This window comes from Podarcis melisellensis, assembly GCF_964234715.1.
Source record: "Podarcis melisellensis genome assembly, chromosome: 7".
NCBI lineage: Eukaryota > Metazoa > Chordata > Lepidosauria > Squamata > Lacertidae > Podarcis > Podarcis melisellensis.
In genome coordinates this window covers 29,140,189-29,162,951 of record NC_138539.1, presented here as the reverse complement: position 1 = coordinate 29,162,951, position 22,763 = coordinate 29,140,189, and the positions used below count along the sequence as shown (strand labels likewise).

Genomic DNA, 22,763 nt, shown 5'->3' with positions numbered 1-22,763 from the left:
ACAGTTGAAGGGAGAAGTAGCAGAGTGACCTCCAGAACGGTGCTAATATACAAAAATCTCCTGCAATAAAAGGCAGAGAAAATGCATTCCAAGCCAACATTAAAATTTCACGCACCGTGACAAAACATGGAATGTAGATTTCAAAAAGCCAAGGAGCAAGTTAGCCAAGCTCCAGACTCTTTTAAACCCAGCATTATTTTGCAACAGATGACCAAAAAAAGATGAATCATGTCCAAAGGTTTATTTGCCCCAGATGGTTTCATACAGTCCTGCAGAGATCTTTGTCCTTACACCCTAAAACACAAAGCGACCATTGAAAATTCCGGCACATGAGACTGTGTGTTAACAGCATTAAACAAAGAAGTAGGTGGCACAGAGAAGAACAAAAGAAGCATTCTTCCTACCGAAAGAGCAGACAAAACAAGGCACTTCCAGCAAATAACTGCTGAGCAGAATGTTTCTGAAGATTCCATAAAGCTGACACACTATTATAACATCTGTAACAAGCAAAATACAAAAAGGCACTCCTGTACAAACCAATTGCACCTTCCCTCAGTCCAAAGGTCGAACAAAAAGCACAAAAAACATAGAGCCAATGAACTTGGCACAATATTTTCTTTGTTATAAAGTGCATTATTAGGTTCAACACAAATTTTAAAACGAGAGCGAAGCTTATAGTGTGTTCCTGGGTGTACAATATTTTATAAACAAACATAAACTGCAATTAGATCTAGTTATTTAACTGTGCAGAAGTATGGCTTTAATGACTCAAATATCTGTTTATAATATGCATACTTTAAACAGAGCAATTATGCATTAGCAACAAAAGAAAGAGGTAGTGTTCCTTATATAAGGCAGATTTGTTGATTCGGTGATTATGTGGCTGAGTGGCAAAAGTGTAAGGAGATTTAAAGAAAAACAGTTAAAAGACAGCTTTTATATTGTTTTCAAGTGCAGGTGAATGCCCACAGTGTGATATTTCTTTCCGCATTATGAAAACAAATAACATTCCCATTACTGAAAGGTTTAATTTTGGTACTGCAAGCTTTCCTAGATCATTGCATTATAATTTACATATCACTTATTTACATTTATGACTTTAAAAACCACAAGAAATCATATACATTTTCCAAGTCCAGATGGCAGAATTATATTTCCCAGAGCAGAAGTTACATGCCTATATAAAGAATCTGAAAATCCAAATACCAAAAAGCTGTCCATACAAAATGTAAAATATTAATAGCAAGCATGTGATATACAACATGCTACATGATTGGTATATCTACATGTGTGGCACTTATCCTTTATATATGGGTACATATAACTTATATACATCACTTAGGATTCCAACTTGACCTGCCTTTAACCAGAGCTTTTTTATATATTAATATATATCCCTCATAAGGCTAGATAAAGGCTGAGACAAAGCAGCACTTATATCCTTCCTATGCCATAGGTTTCTCTAGATTGGTTTATGTAAACATTCAAGCTTCTGCCATCTCAGCTTCTGCTTGACAGCTACTATATACTTCTGTTCAATGCAATCCAGACATTTACTTTCTTACACTACTGTAAAGGCAGCTGGTAGCATTTACATCTCTTCATCGGTGGTATACGCTACCTCGGCAACTTCAATTTCCGGCACGTGATTTTCAGCCAATGAACCGCTCCAAGATGTTGCCCGATTCTCTTTCTCAGAACTGTAGGGACAAATCAATATGTTTGACACACTTCGGGGGGGGGGGGTGTCATTTCATATCTATCTCACGGTTCTGATCAGCACACTTGGAAAACTAATCTCTTTTACTAAGAGTTTATAGAGGTAGACCCTTGCCCCGCAAAATATGCTAAGCCAGGTTGCTGGTTTTGTGTTTTATGCCATTTTCCCCCATTGTTTACATTATTAGTCATGGATACCTAGACCTCTGGGTTAAGGTGGATCACTGATGCATGCCTATCAGATCATTTCATGTTCACCCAGCATTATCCACATGCAGCTTCTTCAGCATACCTCCTACTGAAGAGGTACAGCCCTCAACTATTATCCTTTTAACCTCAGTTTGGGGCAAGGACTTTTTGAAGGGGAGAAAAGGGCAGGAAACCACAAGTAACATAAATATATTTAATATTTCCAGAGAGTGAATTGCATTTGGAATGTGAATGGCACTTCTACAACAACGTATCACAGGTGACTGTAGAAGTGAAAGGCTTCTCAAAAAATAACCTTAAATAAAACATAAGAGAATTTTAGATTGTACCTGTTGTCTTCTTCCAGGGCTCCTTGATCTGCCTCTATTGCAGAGGATTCCACTTCTCCACTGCACTCACTCTCTTGACCTGACAACTTACGAGACTTCACTTTTCCTAAATTTAAATCCCTGTGTAACGAATTCAAGATACAGCTGATTGGATCCAGAATATCACTTTCACAAATGTAAGGATACTTTCTATTTATAGAAAGAAGAGAATACACAATTTTTGCTAACTCTCCCTTCCCCCAGTGTTTTCTAGGAGGATAAGGGGAACAGGAGGAATTGGTGAAAATTGCCCCCACTGCTTCTTCAAATGTAATTGTAGCTCCTGCTAAACATTAGTTTAGATCCAATCCAATATAGTTAAGCTAGGAAATAATGAAAAAGCACCTAAGCAGAACTTCTTTTAGAAGACTTTTCTACACATAATTATATTTTCATTCCTTTATTAGGTTTAAGACATAATATTGAAATGACACTGATACTAATTAGCAAAGAACTTTCATTACAAATTGTATCTATTTTGTATTGATGCTTCGGCATACTGTTTATTCATTATGCACTGAAAATATAATTATATTAGATGTTGAAAAAGTAAGTATTTTAGATACTAGACTACAAAATAGGATGCTCATCTACAAAATATTTTGGAAAGTACAGTATTTTGTTTGCTATGCATTTGGACAGCTCTTAAGGTTTCATAATCAGATTGCATAGTAGTTCTTGAGATGAAGGAGCAGTTTTCTCTCTCTGTCCTTTGGACAGTCCTTTGAATCAAGATGGCGAACCTTTCAAAACTGCACTGAACCTTTCAAAATGGCACCAATTTTAACTCTGCCTTCATTCCCACCCTTCTTAGAATTCCCGGGCAATGTCAGGTACAAGACCGCTAGTAAGCAATAACTATAAAATTAGCAGCATCATTTATTTCGCCAGATTTCAGGTTCATACTGACAGTAAAATACAAGTCCTCATCCTTAGGATACTTTACTAAGGATTTCCTCTTTGTGAGATTGCTACCGGGAAACTGCTCTCCCTCCCATCATTCCTATCCAAAGAAAGGCATAGTTAAACTGACTTGCTATATGTGGCCTGCACCAACCTCAGTTGTGTCAGAAAGGTTCACATACATGTTAAAGTGTTTTACTTCACACAAGACTTTTTATTTCCTTTTTAAACTGAAGTTTAAAATTATGCAAGAGTTACTCTGGGGGTTATCTCCTGTCTTTCAGGAGAGAATTGAGGGTATAATAAATAATAATAATAATAATAATAATAATAATAATAAATTTTTTATTTATACCCCGCCCTCAAGGTGGCTAACACCAGAAAAATTACAATAAAAACATAACGTGGGGGGGGGGCCTAGTCTTTTGTGACAGAGAGTTCCACCATGTCGGGGCCAGGACTAAAAAGGCCCTGGCCCTAGTTGAGACCAATCTAACCAACTTGCGACTTAGGACCTCCAAAGTGTTGTCATTTGTGGACCTTAAGTTCCTCCCGGGGCATACCAGGAGAGGCGGTCCCATAGGTATGTGGGTCCTAGGCCGCATAGGGCTTTAAAGGTCAAAACCAGCACCTTAAACCTGACCCTCTACTCCACTGGGAGCCAGTGCAGTATGACTGCAACAAAAGAAGTTTTCAGAAATGCATGAATAAGTGCTCAATGTTTTGGGATTAATTTTTAAATTGCGGTCTAGTTTCAAGAATTTTCTGTCCACTTACCCCAATTGTTTCTCTATGGCGTCTATGTACACTTCTTTTTCGTTTAGCATTTTTTTCAGAGCTTCCACCTCTTTTTGCTTTTCAGCAAGTTCCTTTTGCAGACGGTAGTTTGTTTCTTCTAGGGTCTCGCAGAAAGCCTAGAAGAAAAATTAAACGATTTTTTGAAGGCAATAGTTTTGTGTGAGAAATGCAAAGACTTGAGACTGATGATGTTCCCCTACCGCAATAGTTTTAATTTTTAATATGCATAAAAGCACACAACCTCAATTTTATTTCATTGCACTGAACACTTTTATGTGGCAGTAATGAGGACAAACTGTATCAGTCTGTCATTTTTTATGCAAACAAAAAACAAAACAAAAACTAACCTCATGGTATACAACAATATAATGGCTCACAAAGGGACTGTCCTAACCCACATTTCAAAATATTTTCAGAGTGACAAGCTGTGACCTACACATGCAGCTGAGAATATCTGCATGACCAGCCACCACAGCTCTGCAGACATGCATCTTGTAGCAACTTTGCTATTCATTGCACTGAGACATTAAAACAGAACTAGGAAAATGTAAGGGAACTACTATGCCATTACAGAAAAAGCATTGCATCTATTGCAGAATCTTATAGTAACAGCCTAATCACAATGTAACACAAAAAAACACATATTGGTTTGAATGTGGCTACTGAGAAAGTCCACCAAAAGTTGACTTTTTCTGCTAAAGCTAGATAAAAAAGCATAGGTGAAGCTCACTGTAATTACTTGAGATTACATCTTGGCACACATGATGCTGTCTTGTTGCCACACCACATAATTCTACAAATTCCCTTATGAGGCTCAGAAGGTCAACTAAAGATTTCCCCCCAAGTCCCTTGTGACATAAATAAACATTGCAACTACTGTGGAGCCCCCCCCCTTAAATAGGTTATCTGATGTTAAAAGATTTTATTGCAGAGCTTAAGATCCCAAGACTGAACTGCAGCAAAGAGATCAGTACGGTTGCAGTAACAACACCCACTCCTAAAGAGACTTACTTGGAAGTAAATTCCACTGATTTTAATGGGATTTATGTCTCAGTAAGTATGTTTAGGATTAAGCCCAATTGGGTTTTTGAGGTAGGAGCTTTTGTAGACATGAGTCCAATGAAAGAGGAAGTTGTCTTCAAAAGCTCATGAGCCACTAAGCTAGTTCATCTCCAAGGTGCCACACAGACCCAATGATACCTTGCCAAGTTTCTAAGGTTAATAGTTACGGTACCTGAAAAGCAAACATCCTGCAAAATTGTTACTGTATTTTTCGCCCCATAGGACGCACCGCCCCATAGGACGCACCTAGTTTTTTTGGGGGGGGGGAGTAAAGAAAAAAAATTCCCCCGACCCCAGCCTCGAGGACAGCCTACTATCCAGCAGGAAGTCGCACCGGTCTCCCCAGGCTTGCGGAGAGCTGCGCGAAGCCCGGGCGCACTCTTCAGCACGCCCCAGGCTTTGGAATGCAGGCAGCTCTGCGCAACCCTCAGGAGACCGGCGTGACTTCGCGCCGGGCTCCCAAGGGCTGCGCAGAGCTGCGCGAAGCCCGGGACTGCAGGCAGTTCTGCGCAGCTCTCGGGAGACCGGCGCGACTTCGCACCGGTCTCCTGAGGGTTGCGCAGAGCTTCCTGAAGCCTGGAGAGCGAGAGGGGTCGGTGCACACCGACCCCTCTCGCTCTCCAGGCTTCAGCAAAAGCCTGCATTCGCCCCATAGGACGCACACACATTTCCCCATCATTTTTGGAGGGGGAAAAGTGTGTCCTATAGGGCGAAAAATACGGTAATTGATATTTTGTAGAACCCTTACTGATGTCACAAGGAGTCATTCAAAGTTACTTCCCTTTCTTTAAATGGAACCACTTCTCCAATCACTAAAAGTGTGTGTGTTTAAAACAGGGTAAAGAAAAATTAAACCAATATACACGCGGCATTTTAACATTTTTGGGGTGAAATGCTCATAGCTTGCTAGAGGAAATAATATTTGATTCAGTGCTTGGGTACATTGCACATGCTATTGAGACAGTCTCTATAAGAAGTGGATATATTTTTCTTCTTGACTTCCTCTATATTTTTGATAGATATAAGATGTTTTGTAGCTGTGAGCTCCCCTTTACCTACACAAACAAAACCATTTGATGCAGAAAATCACAAAGCATGGACTGAGGGCTTACAATTCTTTCTCTTTAAGAGAGCCTGCAATTAACGTTAAGAAGTTTGCATTTCATAATTTGTCGCTAACTTCCCTAGCAAAACAGACTATTATGTAATTTGGCAGTGATCCTCATTTGGTGGTGTAGCACATTCAGTTAACCAGGCATCCACCAGGGGCTGGAACAGATACAATGCTGCAAATCCCTTAAACTATGGGACAGTTTTGAAGGGACCAGCCATTTACAAGAGCCAAAATTAACAGGAATTAAAATACTTCAATGGCATTATATTTGACTGAAACCAAAACACACACACACACACACACACACACACACACACACACATCATCTGTATATATTTTGGAATGCTAACAAAATTCCAAATGACTTAACTTAAAAGTAATTTTACCAAGTATTTGAACTGGACATATTAACATAATGTGTTAAGCTGATTCATATCTGCTAGATGTGAGCCAAAAAAGTATCTTTCTTTGTTCTTCTGCATGCATTCAGCAAATGGTATTATTCTAATTCAGAAAGACTTTTGGATGGCTTCTGCAAAATCAGATGCCCAAGGAAAACAAATAAAAAGAATGACATACAATCCGAATAAAATATCCTATTTCAGGTAGGAGGAAATAGCAGTGAGACTGAGCAGTGTAACTGATAAATCATGAAGATACACATATTAAAAATATGTGAGAAAATACTTTATGCTAAATATAATTAAACCAGTGAAGGAAAACCCTAAAGTATGATACATGCACAACTGATAAAGCAAAAGGATCAGATCGCAGAGGTAGATTTAAAACAATGCATCAAACATGAGTCATCAATAATTATATACCAGGCAGCAGAATAAAACAATATTCAACAGTCGGAGATTGAGAAAAACTGCAGGAAGAATATAGTCAAAAGAAACTTTGAAATTATTTCCTACAACTTTTGCATTCTTTAGGGATGTGGGTGGTGCTGTGGGTTAAACCACAGAGCCTAGGACTTGCCGACCAGAAGGTCGGCAGTTCGAATCCCCGCGACGGGGTGAGATCCCGTTGCTTGGTCCCTGCTCCTGCCCACTTAGCAGTTCAAAAGCACGTCAAAGTGCAAGAAGATAAATAGGTACCGCTGTGGCGGGAAGGTAAACGGCGTTTCCGTGCGCTGCTCTGGATCGCCAGAAGCGGCTTAGTCATGCTGGCCACATGACCGGAAGCTCCCTCAACCAATAAAGCGAGATGAGCGCTGCAACCCCAGAATCGACCACGACTGGACCTAATGGTCAGGGGTCCCTTTACCTTTACCTTACCTGCATTCTTTCCCCACCCTCACCTCCCCAGGCTTTCGTGATCTCTGCTCCATAGCTGCCCTGTCTTTCTGCCTTTGGGCTGCTTGTTGTGTAAATGTACAGTCCATAGATTATTCATTCCATGCCTTTTTCTATGTGGCAGACATATATATTTTATGTCTGCCTTAAAGAGAACAGCTGCTTCTCCTGTTATAAACGTACCTCATGACAAACATCATATGCAACAGGCCAGTTAAGAGTGTTTTAGTCTAACAACCAAATAACTACTTTACACTTACCCTACTCTCTTCAAGGCTATCAAATGGTCCTGGTGGATCATCCAAACAAAGGAACTCTCTCACTGCAAGACTTTGAAATAATGAAAAGAAAGAAAGAAGTTGGTCTCCAAACAGAACAGGCTGAAGTCAGTGAGAAACAACACAAAACACAGTATTTCTCCGAAAATGAGCAAGTTGGTTTTTATTATAACCAACGTGTAATGTTTCAGTTAGAAGGTATAAATAAATGTTTTCCATACCATTTTCACCCTCCCCAGCAATGGATGCTTGCCTAGTATAAAATGAAATTGTTTAAAACAAAAGACATTCAGGGTGAGGATTTTTTTTAAAGTTTAATTTATCCTGGATTTTAAAATCCGATTAACTCCCCAGTAAAAAGTAAAATAAATAAATAAATCTGAATTAAAATACAGAATGACAACAGCCAGGAGTAAGGGAACTGCTAACTAATCCCATGTCCCAGTGAAGGCTTAGAATTTGCATTTCTCAAATAGCAGATTTCTCTATACTGTACTACTAAATTGCTTTTGAAACATGAAAACCTTGCTTTTCAAAACAAATGTAGGATAATAATAGTTGCTTTATGCATACCAAACAGGATCTCCCCCACACTCAAACTGAAGATTAATATTGTCGATAAGCCTTCACCCAGGATTACCGCCTTATCTGTACACTAGACATAACTGTCTGCCTACTTGTTTGGGGTCAATAAAGACTGTTCAAAGGGGAGACGATAGGGAGGCATGTATAAACTGAGCAAGAATGACTTGCACTGCTGTATTCTGGAAGATGGCTTCGATTTTTTCTCAAGCCATGTCTAGCCCATGTAACTACTCCTAAACTGTCTCTTTTCCAGCGTACTTTTGACTAGCAGAAGTTTGTTTGTTTATTAAATTTGTACACTGCCCTTCATTTGAGGATCACAAGGCGGGTCACAACATAAAAATACAAAATGAGAACACAAAACATATAACAACACAAAGACAAACCAAGTTGTATGTGTCAATTGTGTGGAAGCATCTCTTTGAGAAGATTAAATTAAGGCTTCAACCAAACATGCAAACAAGTGTGCCTGCTGCTTTAAATACCATAAATATGGAGAACACTTCACATTGCAAATATTTTTTATGAAGGAATTGCTCTCACAGATTTGCCAGTTTACATATGCAAAGTTTGTTTGTTTTGAAGAAAACAACAACAAAGGACAATGAGCTGCTGGAAATTCTGGAGCAGCAGTCCACACGGGTTGGGACTAAAGAAGCTTTATATTATAAAACATGAAGAAAGCTTGTGGAAAACTGTTCTAACATCACATCTGTAGAATTTCCAGGTTCGTCAGCGAGTTTGTAAGCGAGTGAGAATGTGTCTTTTCCTCTCATAGCATCTATTCAGTCAAATGAACTGTCTAGAAAAAACAGGAACAATGCTTCTTTGCTTCATTTGACAGTTATATCACACTCTTTTCCAAACAGTTTTGTTTACAGTAGAGCTTCTCTTCATGGTTGAACTGCTGTTTTGAAAAGATGTGGAATGAGATCGCAAATGGCCATCCTCAGAACAGCTTATTATATGAAAGCATTGTTGCCTTCTCCAAGCTTGATTTCACTTGGTCTGTACCTCTTGTAGACCCCATTATTGAGTTTAAGGACAATTTTGGCAATATTAAGCTACAAAATGCGAAAAATACTACAAAATGTGTATCTTGAGACTAATGGTATAAAGCTTTTATGTGGAAGAATGATGATAAAAAATTATAACCACTGAATCCAAGCACTTAATAAGATAAATATCAGTTGGTTTTGGGTAGCCTTGGGTAGCTTTTTTTTTGCTATGATGCCTTTGGCAGTACTATATGTGGTTGCAGTTAAGAAACAAAGTTTTTTGTGCACTAGTGGAAAAGGGGGGATTCAAGTGTAGGGTTTTGTTAAGTATATTCTCAACTGAGGTTGTAATAAGCTAAAAATATACATTGATCTGTGGCCAGAGGCAGTACACCTTTCTGAATACCAGATGTTGGAGACAAAATGCAGTACAAAAGAGAAGAGTGCTGCCTTCGTGCCATACTTGAGAGTTTATTAGAACCGGTTGATTGGCAGCTGTTGGAAACAGAATGCTGGTTATCTGTTAGATGCAGGCTGGAGCAAGTCATTTCTTATGCTCCTATGTGTGATTTATATGATTAGGATTGTGATGCAAAAGTTCATTCAAATGCATTTAGAACTTTAATGGAAGCAACAGCAATATTGGATTTCCTCTCCTCCTTCCAAACCATAATGCGGTGCATGTGGGGAAGGGAATTCCATCTTTAACTTACAGTTTTTGATTGAGCAAAGCTGTTTACACAGACTCAATTAAGCATTACTATTTTAGCTCTATTGCACTAAGATGGGCAATACTGATAGAAGCAGAAAGTATGCTGCAACGTGAGCAGCAGAAAATGCACACGCACACATGCCTTTTATGAACAGAAGAGCACTGAATCCCATTTTTACATTCTCCTCTAGGATAGGGTGGAGCCACAAGTGACTCCGGCCCAGCCTATCAGAAGAATAAGTAATCCAAGCATCTGTTTTACAGGTTTAACACCTTTCTCCAGTTTCCACAATATGCAGAAAGAAATACTCATGAGCAAATAAAAGGGAAAACTCTCTTGAGCAAGTCTATTAATGTCTCCAGTACACAGCTTGCACAATGTGTATTTCTGATATTCATTGTGAACTTATATCCCTATTAAAAATCATTCCAATGAGGATGTTACTTTAGGATGCACAGTTTTACTGTACAGTACTCTTATTCATGGTGTTATATAGTGAAGAATCTCACTAACAAAATCTTGTTTAATATTGGGGCAAGAGAACTGGTTCACAGAGTCTTGAACAAGTGTTGCTGCTTTGCAAACCATTAATGAGAACATTTATTCTGGCATAAGAAGCTCAAGACATCTTGAAAGAATTTGGAAAACTCTACAGGCTAGTCTATTAGCATTGAAGTGCAGAAGTTAGAAGCGACAGAAAAATATGAGTTTATTTGTTGCGTCTCTTGTTGTGTTTTAGGTTGCATTTTTTTTTATAAAAATAAAATCACACACAAACATAATTGCATCAACACTATGCAGTACAAGCTCTTAGCTGAACACTGGGTCTACAGCCTATTGCGGAGGAATTCTGTATGGTTGTTGCTGTCACAGCTGCAGCACAGAAGGCTACAATTTCTGTGAGAGACTCCCAACATGCTATCAGATGGCACAAACCTCTAAAGGACAAACGTTCAAGAAGTTCATATATAACAGAGTTGATAGGAACTGAAAGTACCTGCTAAGAGGCACTTCTGTCACTACTTTTCAGCTGTTATATTGAAGCAGAAGTAGCTAACCTGTGCTCTTAAGATTATGCCCAAGCCCTATCAGCACTAACCATTGGCAACAACTGGAGAACAACTGCTTAACCACTCCTGTACTGAAATGTTCAACAATAGTGGCAAAGATAAATCCCCCCAAACCAATTTCTGATCCATTGAGAAATTGTCACAACTTGCAGTCTAGCTCACCCAGCCATTCAGGATTGTACTACAATTACGGTACTCATCCATAACCAGCCACCATTAACACAAAGACACTGAAATGGAACTTTTCAGCTTCAAGGTTGGCATTTAGAATTCAATGTACTGCCAAATAGCACACTGCTCATAACATATGTGGTTCAAGATTGCCTAAAACTAGAGATTCTATAATTAAAAACAACAACATATGGTTTCAATTGCAATGCCAAGCTCTAAAGCATTCATAAAAGAGTATCTTCAAAATTACCCATCTTAGAAAGCATATAACAAATACAGGCAGAATCAAAGGCATTCCATTCAAATCTGCATTTTAGAGGGTTTTAAAAAAATCTTCTTCTTATATGTATTTTTAGAAACTGAAAAATAAAATTAACGGATAATCCCCATATTGTAACTCCGCATGCTGAATACACAATGCCAAACAGCCAACAGCAGATTTTTTGTATATTTAAAGATTTTAACAACCACCTTCCAAATACATTGCTCTCACAGTGTGATGTACAAGGATAATAAATAGAACATAATACTACATAAAACTAGAAAATTTAGACACAGTTAAAGTACGCATCAACAATTAAAGCACAGCAGACTAATCAAAAATGAAATGAAATAAAAGCATCTCAAAAGTTACCTTAAGAGTTATGTACTTCTTGGGTGAGGCAATTCCACAAATGTGGAGCCGCTACTCATAAGGCCTTGTCTCTGATATCTGTCCATCTTATTGATCAGCCAGAGACCTGGGTTTCAGAATTTGGTCTCAAAGCTTGAGCTGTCTCATACAGGTGCAGGCAGAGCTTTAAATAACTTTGATTCACACCATTTAGGGCATGGGTAGGAAAACTAAGGCCCAGGGACTGGATCCGGCCCAATCGCCTTCTAAATCTGGCCCGTGGACAGTCCGGGAATCATTGTGTTTTTACCTGAGTAAAATGTGTGCTTTTCTTGAAAATGCATCTCTGGGTTATTTGTGGGGCATATGAATTTGTTCATTTCTTTTCTTTTCAAAATATAGTCCGGCCCCCCACAAGGTCTGAGGGACAGTGGACCAGCCCCCTGCTGAAAAAGTTTTCTGACCCCAGATTTAGGGTATCTTCTTATCTACACAAATACATTCCTGACTTCCTTTGGCCCTTTCTCTGCATCCCAATTGTTGCAAATCCTGTAATTTAGACAGATTGCCACCCTGCTAGCGGCTAGAATGTAGAAGTCTGAAATATTTTTAAAGACCTCTCAAAACTCCTTTAGCAATTTCCAGTCTTAAACACATTTGCCCTTTTGTAACCTAAAATAACGCAAGTTCCTACACTTTTACTAATTTTCAGTTTCAACAGCTTATATATTGCTTAACTCTGTTGTCTCAGCAGTGCTGAGTAACAGTAAAGTTGAAAAGATATAATAAAGATAGGTAAGTTAAAACCAATAACAAAACTTACTTAAAATGCCTAGTGACGTAAAAAGGCCTCCACTAGGTGTAAGAAGTACAAAAGGGAAAAGGCCTATTTCATCTCACCTGGGAGGAAGTTCTACAAAATTGGGCCCACAATGCTGAAACTGTGGCTGTGCTTTTGACCATCGACGACAACTAACAGCTACTCCTGCAAGGGCTTCAGGGATTAGGCATGGATATATGGAATTAGGTGGTCGTCAAGATTTCCTGGACCACCGTTGTTAAAGTCCTTGTGAATTGATACAAGAATCCTGAACCTGGCCCAGCAACATATGTGCTGGTGTTAGTCTGGGGGAGGGTTTCTTTATTCACAGAAAGCAATTTAATTATTCATTAGTCTAATTCTGGAAAAGCAGGAGTACAATTTAGAATAGTGGGCAGTAGAGCTCAAACCAAGTATTACCAAAAAAGAGCAACAGCTAAAGGGGGTCTTATTCTTTTGTTACCCTGTTAAGATAATCCAATTGGTAGAAGAAGGTGAGAATCACATACCAGTTAGCAATGTCTTTGTGAGCTACTAAATTCTGTAAAAATGCTTGGAGTCCCAGCTGTCTATCTTCCAGAAAATCAGGATTGTAATTATCCTTGAACCAGCGCTTTGGTGGTAGTGCCAATCGGAAACCAGGAAACATATCTTTGAGCTGAAAAAAGCAAACCAAGTAGATAGTAAGGAATTACACTTTCTGCATAGAGTTAATATATCACTAAGGTGTTTGTTTTTTCCTTTGCTTTTTATCTATTTCTCTCCCTTTGTCTTAGATTAATGTGTAATGGGTTCTTTTGCTGAGATTTTCTCAGCAAAGAGAGGCAGGTCAAGCTGGTTTGAAGAGTAGCAACAACATATCAAATGCAATACCAGTGCCCCAATACCTGAAAACAACCACTATCTATTAATTCACGTATAGTGAAAATTTGGTGCTTTCTCAAAAAAGCAAAAAATTGTGAAAATTTGAGCCATGCCACTGCACTATTCCTCTGTCTTTTGTGGTACAAACAAATGGCTAGTCAAGAAACACATTATGGGAATGCATCTTGTTAGAAGAATGTTTACAACAATAGGCAGAGATATATGAATCTTAGCAAATTAGCGTTCTCTTGATTAAGCAAGGGGTAGCATTCAACATTAATGAACATGGAAGTTAGGCCTGTTCATTTTTAATGTGTGTACTCTGAGTAAAACTTAGTTGAGTGCCACCTAAGATTTTGCAGACCAAACCAGGGCTGGGGGGGGGAGGGGGGAGGAAGGTAACCAGAAAAAGTTAAAGGGCTTGCAGGTATTATTTTCAGGTGTCAGATATGCAAATCACCCTGTGATCTTCAGATCAAGTGTGGTATAATAATTTAATAAAAAAAAGTAAATAAATACGGCGCTGGAATGGCTTTCCAAATACCATTTAAAAGTAGTGCTTCTCGGTGAACTTACTAGTTCTATGGCAAAACAATTGCTTGTTTTTCTCATTCTAACTTTTCAAAGTTGGAAGCAAAAATGTTAATCTGGTACATAAATAGCTGGAGATCAAGAATTATATACCTTGTCATTAAGCCTGGAGAAGTCCGTATACCTTCTAAAAACTACCCAGTTTTCCTCTGGATTTTTCTTTACAAGGATTTTGTAAACCTGTTAAATAAAAAAAAACTATTATAGCAGTTTCAATAAGTTGTGTGAGCATTTTAGTCATATTACACTATAATTACTAGGAAGCTGACATAACTATTCTTTCAGAAAGGAAGCAAGCGTTATCAAAGTTTGCCAATGTATATATACTAAAGTATAAAAAATGAACAAGTATTTCATGCAAATATAGAACTGGTATTGTTTTACTGCTCCCAGGAGGAACCAATTCCTGGAATTTGGATTTTCTATTTTAAACTATTTTCACAAACGTAGTGTTTTTCAACAAGATACCCTGATCCTATCTACATTGAGTCACTCATCCCAGCTCAGGCAGAACTGGGTAAGGGGGAGTCTTGCCTCTGTTCCAAATTCCAGTTGCCTCAATCACATGACCTACCAATGGAATGGAAGTTAGACTGGCAGAAAGGGTAGTGCAAGTCACACTGTTATAAAGTATTGTTTCCCCTCTGTCAGGCTTGGGCTGGCTCTGCTCCTAGATTGAGTTTGGAATGGTGTAATTTATCCCATCCTAATTTATGCTGGGTTCCTATAGTTTGGCTTGCACTGTTAATCAGAATCAAGTCTCAAAGATCTGAATACAGTACTGCTTCCCAGTAAATTAAGGTTAGGATTAAAAATCTAATGCATATTCAAAGTATAACCAATGAAGTAATTTCTACTGAAACATTATGGAACATTGCCATAATCTGCAATATTAATTTACGATGACTCAGATGAATGGGAGAACTTGTTGGACTATACCCACCTATTTGGTATCTAAACTACTGGTGCCTGCATACGTCGTCTTCTCCTTTTGTGATTTCAGTGCAGTCCTATACATATCCATCCAGAACTGTCCCACTGAGTTCAATGGGTCTTACTTCCAAATAAGGAAGTATATAGGACTGCAGCCTAAATTAGCATAAAAATTCCTTTTCTGTGATTTTTTTTAAAAAAGTGTTGTTTACACAGAACAACCACTTCAAAAACACAGCCTTGGTTATCCTCAATTGTTGAATCCATCTCAGACTGCAAAAACTAATTAACACAGCTTTATGTAATTCCAGCCATGCTGAAGCTACCCATGTGTATAAAGCTGAGCAAGGTTAAAATTTGCAGAACTGAAAGCATTTACTGTTTTTAGTAGCTCAACAGTGCTGGAATCAGCAAACCTTTATACAAGTACAGATGGCTTAATTAATTAATTTCAAGTATTTATATTCCACTTTTCAATAGAAAAGATCACAAAGCAGTTTAGCGGCTTATAAACAACCAACCAACAATAATAATGGTAAAACAATAGAAATACTGTATGGACATTATCAGAACCCATAAATTATACAATACATAAAGCATCAAACCCTGCGACACTTACTCAATACACTTGCACCTGCTCAACTTCTATGTCTGCTCACACATCTGTACCTCAGTCCATCTACCACACCTGCACGCATTCACCCACACTCACACATTCCACAATTGCAGATCTCAGTAATCCCAAGTACATACACAAAGGCCAGACCACAACACTGGTAGCCGGATACTATGAGGCAGTCATTGTCCAGAATATAACAAGATAGGAATGGGGGTGAGGAATCACATAGTATGGAAACGGCATCTAGCAGGCAATTCAAGAGCCATTTCAGAAAGCCAGTGAAGAGACCCATACTTACTGTGCAGCGTGATTAGTATTTTTTAAGGATTCTGTGAATCTTTAAATGATGTGTTACTAGTCAAAATTCCTGAAGAAAAAAGCACAACTTACAGTGAATTTTGCCCTCTCTTCCATCACCTCATAACCTAGTATCGTAGGCGTAGCAGGCCGATCTTCCCAGCTCCCAGAGTTTATGTTTTGCTCACTATCTTCCGATGGTTGAATGCAATATTCCATAGATGTGTTCGTACCTATAAATTTAGTCCTAACAAGCGGACTATTACAAGGAGATGAAGTGGCACCAATTGCATCAGGGACACTCCTCTTTTTAAAACTACTGATAGAAGATTCCTCTAGCTGTGCTTTTGAAGAATCTGAACATGTTGAAATGCTCCCAAGAGATGATCTTCTTTGGTTTCTATTCGTGGTAAAACTAGTAGAACTTCCTATAGGTATTGGAACAGGAACATATGGAGTAGCCATCCTTCATTAGCGACTGTAAGAAAGCTTATACTTCTTGACTGTAGAATTTATGGAACTCTCATTCACGTTCCCTTCCGTTATCTGGAAATAAGAGAAAGTAGGTTTTCAAACAAACAAAACTTTTTATAGAGACATTCTCATAACCTTATTTAAAACATGGACATTCCTCAATGTCTGTATTAAGCAACAACAGAATATGAATGGCTTTATAAAGAAACGAAAACTGGAAAATAATCTCACACAATCAGAACGTAACTTAGGGTTGCTACATGTCACAAAGTCTTACAAAATGCTTCAGTAAATTCTCACACCCTAGGATGCTGACCTAATCCTGCCTGGTACATCCTTCTTAACTATGAGGTCATCTTCTGCTTCATCCAGTTCAAATTATTTTAAATTCCTGCTACTGTCCTCATTTTCCACATGGTCTAGTCCGTCCCCTGTCCACCCCCTAATATTCTTAAGAGGGTCTCTTCTGCCGTCTTCAGAGAGTAGCTGGAAGTGGGGAGGCACTCTGCAGTTTGAATCTGAAATTTTAGATGCACTAACAAAATTCCCTGTCACAAAATGCGCCTAGAACAATGGGAGCTTTGAACACTGACTAGCATATGCAGAAAGCAAAATCATCCAGCGTAGATATTTTGATAAGATGCTGAGTAAAGAGGAAGTATGTTCATTTTAAATGAGCTGGCTATCTGATGTATTATTTAATATAGTTCTACCACATTTCACTGCAAGACTCATTCCATCCAGTGAAAACAGAAAACAAATGAACCTGAGTTTCTGAAGAATAGTTTGACATTTTAATTTTATCCACACTTTTAGTTTCATGCTTTTTGGGGAAAGCAGAAGTTGTATAATTAAACAGTATGATTAGCAAACGTAAAGAAGAATAAGCAGCCACACTGATGTTCTTCTCCAAAGTGATGATCTCCTCACAATGATACTACAGAGACTGGATTCCAGGATCTCTGAATCATCAAATGATATTCAACAGCATAAATTATATCAACCAAAATTCCCACTTAAAACTGGAAACACCTGTAATCCAACTACTACATGGACTCAAAAGTCAAATAATTTGAAGGTTCACTTTTATACTTTTCCCAACTCAAGGACTGTATTGACTTAACTGCAGGAAGTAACCTTCTTTATATTATTTCTTATTACATTAATTAGTTGCTTTTTCTTGCCAAAGGCAATTCAAAGTAACTTATGGGCAAATGAGCAAACAAACAAAATTCCAATAGATACATTTAAACCAAACCAACTTTAAAATAATACATTAAAATACATTTCAAACACCTACAAAAGGCCAGACAGAGGTCAAAGGACTGGTTAAAGAGGAAAGTTTTTGCCTGGCGCCTAAAAGTCTATATTGACGGCACCAGGTAAGCCTCCTTGGGGAGAGCATTCCACAAACGGGCAGCCACCACTGGTAAGGCCTGTTCTTGTGTTGCCACATGAAGAAGGGCCTCAGATGATGATTGCAGGGTTTGGATTGGTTCATATGAGGAGAGGTGGTCCTTATGGCATTGAGTTCCTGTGCCACATAAGGCTTTATAGGTCAAAACCAGCACTTTGAATTGGGTCCGGAAACTAATTGGCAGCCAGTGCAGTCAGGTCAGGATTGGTATTATATGTTCAAGCTGTTTTGCCCCAGTGAGAACCTGGCCATTGAGTTTTGCACCAGCTGAAGTTTCTGAACCATCTTCAAAAGCAGCCCCCAGTATGATGCATTGCAGTAATCTAACCTAAAGGCTACCAGAGCATAGACAGCAGAAGTCTGGTTATCCTTGTCCAGATAGGAGCATAGCTGAGCCACCAGCTGAAGCTGATGGAAGGCACTCCATGCCATTGAGACAACCTCAGCCTCAAGCAATAGCAATGGATTCAGGAGTATCCCCAATCTATATACCCGCTCCTTCACAGGAAGTGTAACACCATCAAGAGCAGGCAATATTTTCTTTACTACAGTCGTACCTCGTTTTGTGCCCAGGATCCATTCTGGAGCCCCAGCCGCTAGCCAAAAAGGATGCAGAGCAAAGCGCCATGTCTGCACATGCGTGCAGAACGGTTTGCGCTTCTGCGCATGTGCGAGTGACAAACCTGGAAGTAACCGGTTCTGGTACTTCCAGGTTTGCTGTGGACATTCACTGGAACGGACGCTAGACGAGGCGGACGTTCATGGAGGTATTGCTGTATTTCAACCTAGTTATCTCTTTTTAACTTATTCTCTCTCGGCTATGCTTTCTCTTTTCACCACCAATTTAGTGCAGAGATTAATATGGAAGCAATTGACTGTTGTAATTGTAGATGCGACTCAGTAGCAGCAAGCAGGAAAAGGTGCGCTCTGCACCTGACAACCCACTGCAGTGTAGTTGCTGCTCCTTACTGGCAGGGAGAGGAGATGTTGGCACTGTGGGGCACATCAGAAGGAGCATCAGAGTGACTCCACCAGTGCACTTTCACAATGTTGATGCCCCTGTCAACTTGCCTCCTCCTTCCCTGGAAGCAGCACTGACTCCACTACAGGGATGTCATGTGCAAATACTGAGTTCCACCTACAGCCATTTACTCCCACACTAATTTCTGCAGCAAAGTACTTTACTCCCTATTGAAACAGCCATAGGAAAGAACAGGGCAGAAGGAGGTATTGCAGTTCCTCTTTGATTTGTTCACCTTCTGGAAAGGCATGTAAAGACTATCCCACAGTACAAATTCCTTGCTGTGAGGGAGGGAGTATTATGGATGATGATACTTAGCTCAACTATTCCTACCCAGAAGAAAAGAAAAGAGTTATACTCTGTGTGGTTTACATCTGACAACAGTATTTCTACTGCTGTGCAGTAGAAATTGTCTTTAAAAACACAATGCTAGCAGCATGTCCAACAGTTATTCTAGCACTAGGCTACCAGTCCTGATGCACCCAGATCAACAGCAATGGTTACTAAGATCTGCAGGTGAAATCCTTCTTGTGGTTCTGTCACTACGGGACGCCTGCAGTGGGGCATGACAGAGCCTTCTCCATGGTGGCCCCTCAGTTATGGAATTCCAACCCCCTTGAGATAAGGCAGACACCATCCCTGTATTTTGGCATTGCCTAAAGGATACCTTTTTGCCACAGCTTTTGTGCAAAGTTTAGGGTAGTATTTCATTGGCTAATTAGTAATATTTCCAAGTATTATTAACTCTTGTGTTTCAGTTGTGGCTATAAATGAATGAAGCATAAGTAGTGACATAAGCTTTTATGGACAAAAATTCCATTTCATTTGATCCATGAAGTGTTAACCTAGACTGGAAAAGATAAATACATAACTATAAAGAAAATAAAGAAAAACCCTGCATAGGGCAAAAGGCTAATGAAAATCAAGAGACCGTCTGTTTGTTAGATTTATATCCCGCCCTTCAACGTGGTGAAGGGCAGGGTGCAACCCTAACAAGCAAATAAGCCAAATCATTACTCGAGATGTTTACTAGTTTTTGCATATTCAGTTGCCAGTCCCGTGCATCTGACGAGGCTCCAAAGACCACAAAATTCAATCTCCAAAGACCACGAGGCCCCAATAGACCACAATAAAGCCCTTTCGAGGCGACACAAAACTCTCTCGCTCCCCCTCTTACTTTGGCTGTGGCCATTAGTTATTACTTGGGCGCTGAAGCCGATTCCCCGAACCGCAGGGAGCAGCAGCCTGCAAACTATCAGCGAGCGAAGGAAGGAAGATTTACGAAGGAAGATTTGTGAGCAACATTCTCCCAGGCCCACCTTCGTTTCCTCGGGGTGCAGTCGACGTGTGTGAGCCCCTCACCCTCCACCAGGGGCTCGGGACCACCGTCCCCTCCGCTCCACAGCTCAGCCGGTGGAGGAGACTCGCGCTCTCAGGGCCGCGGGTTCGAGTCCCGCGTTGAGCGAAAGATCCCTGCACCGCTAGGGGCTGGACTAGATGACCCTTGCGACCCCTTCCCACGCGACGATCTTCGGTCTGGGCATTTAGTCACGCGACGCCTCCTGCCCTTCGCCGGCCGCCCCGGCCCCTGGTCCTCCTCCCCCCGCACTCCGCTTGGCCAGGCGAGGCCAAGGCGCTACAGGGACGCGCTCGCGGCAAAGACTACCTGTTGCGCGCCGGAGGCACCCTCGCCGGCCGCCCCTGCCGAGTCCCAAGAGGTACGAGCCGCCACAAGCCGCCGCCACGGTTCCTCAGCCCGTCTCCGACTACAGTTCCCGGGGTGCACCGCGGCCAGACCTGCTCTACCCCCTCCGCGGACAAAACACCGCCGCCTGGAAGAGGGAAAAAAAAACTTCAAGTCCCGACAAGCAACGCGGTCAAACGCGCGACCCGTGAATCGGCGTATTCTGGAAAAGCTGGCTGAAAACATTCCACCTTCCTTCCGCCACCTGTTCCCGCATAGCCTGCTGGGATTTGTAGTTCTGTGGGGGAAAGAGAGAGGTGTTGTGCTACTTCAGGAACAGGTGGCGAGAAATGACTCGCTGCGCAGCCCAGACTGGCCTAATGCGGTGGTGTTTAACCAAGGGCAGCAGATCCGGTTTTAAAGTTCGCGCGGCTTGCGGCTGTCTCCTAAATTCACTTTTCCGCTAGGGAATGTCAGGAAAAGTGTCGCGTCTCCATGTTTTCCTTCCTGCCAATCAACTGCCGCCCCCGCAGAAAGCAAACGAACAAGCCAATCCTCGTGATACTTTCACAACTGCAATCCTAAATGCACTTACCTGGGCGCGAGTTCCATTGATCCCCAATGGGGCTTAGTTCTGCGTAGGCAAGTACAGGATTGCACTGTCATGCTTGTTTGTTTTTTTTTTAACTACCTAGGTTCGTTTTAAGCCCACCCCTTTAAAAAATAAATAAACCAAGAAGCCAGAAAACAAATGGATTTGTTTAATAGTGGTGCCGGCTCATAACTTCTGCAAAAACTGAAAATTCCCTTTGTAACCTGAGCTTCATTTCCATGAGAGAGCAGAGTACTGAAGGTGTCTGGTGCTTTTGTAGTATTTTCTGTATTAAGTTTAATAATAATAATAATTTATTATTTATACCTAGCCCATTTGACTGGGTTTCCCCAGCCAATCTGGGTAGCTCCCAACAGAATATTAAAAACACACTTAAACACTAAACGTTAAAAACTTACCCCAAACAGGGTTGCCTTCAGATGTCTTCTAAAAGTCAGTTGTTTATTTCCTTGACATATGATGGGAGGGTGTTCCACAGGGCAGGCACCACTACTGAGAAGGCCCTCTGTTTGGTAAATAATATATTTAAGTAATATATATGCATGCAGCTGGTTCCCATTTGGTGCTTTGTCCTAGGCTGTTGGCCATGCTAGCTGGGATTGCTGGGAGATGTAGTTCCTCACCTGCCAGGGAGGGAGCCACTCCACCCTAAGATACTTAGCCTTCAGACAACTCACAGTGCTCTCTCAGTCTTTGGTGTCTCCAAAAGTGAGACTGTCTTACTTTTTTCTTTTCCCTCTCCTGCCACCCCTCCCTCCCTGAAATGTGATTTCAGAACTTACTCTTGAACTGAATTTCCTAATTGCCTATTGAGGGAACTGGGCAGTTTGTGCCTGCAGTTCTTTATACACATCCTTCAGAGGCCTTCCCTGGCATCCATAATGTCTTTCTGCTGCTCCACCCACTGAAATTTGGCTTCAAGAAGCATTGTGTTGTAGCCAGTAGAATAGATTGTGGTGTGTGTGTCATGCCCACAAGTGTTTCTCTGGTTCACACACATGCCCACAGGCTCCAAAAGGTTGGTAACTCCTAAGTATACTTCCAACCAGGCATGTAAGGGTTGCACTGTAAGAAACCTAACTCTTAGTATTCTTTTGTTAGGGCATTGGTACTCATTCCCAGCAGTCAAGCTGGCACAACTCATAAAGCTATATCTTTTCCTGTTCTGCTTTCGGTCTTCATTGATTTTTATTTATGGCAGGCTTTCTGTGAAAGCAGCTTCATTCACAGCTGAGTTGCGCTGTGAAAATGTTTTGCTAGAGCTGTTAACGTAAACACAGAAGGACAAATGGAAAATTAAAATAGAGCTTTCTTTTTCCTGGAAAGCAAGATGGAGCCACCTTGTGGTGATGACATTCATTTTGCATTTATTATGAGCAATGCTTGAGCTGTCATCTGATTTTGCAGGGTTCCATCCCAGTAGCATTCATCAGATCTTAGCTACCAAAATCTGATTTGGTTCAATTTGTTTCTTTGTTCTGCATTTCATTTCTCTACTGTTCATCTTCCAAAACACAGTCAGTATATTGT

The 22,763-nt window shown here is 40.3% G+C and overlaps 1 protein-coding gene across 2 annotated transcripts; it reads right to left on the bottom strand.

Annotated features, from left to right (window-relative positions):
* Positions 1-226: 226 nt before the first annotated feature.
* Positions 227-20,764, bottom strand: SNX16 (sorting nexin 16). Of its 2 annotated transcripts, none has more exons than XM_081919841.1 (8): positions 20,603-20,764; positions 16,118-16,570; positions 14,269-14,355; positions 13,230-13,378; positions 7,733-7,802; positions 3,978-4,114; positions 2,259-2,378; positions 227-1,700 (listed from the first exon to the last, which is right to left on the bottom strand). In XM_081919841.1, exons 2-8 carry the CDS (start codon positions 16,487-16,489, stop codon positions 1,592-1,594), a joined length of 1,044 nt encoding a protein of 347 aa, XP_081775967.1. In that variant the 5' UTR covers positions 16,490-16,570; positions 20,603-20,764; the 3' UTR covers positions 227-1,591. The 2 variants fall into 2 exon arrangements, with proteins under 2 accessions (XP_081775967.1, XP_081775968.1); XM_081919842.1 differs by lacking the exon at positions 20,603-20,764 and adding an exon at positions 20,256-20,576.
* Between the last annotated feature and the right edge of the window lie 1,999 nt (positions 20,765-22,763).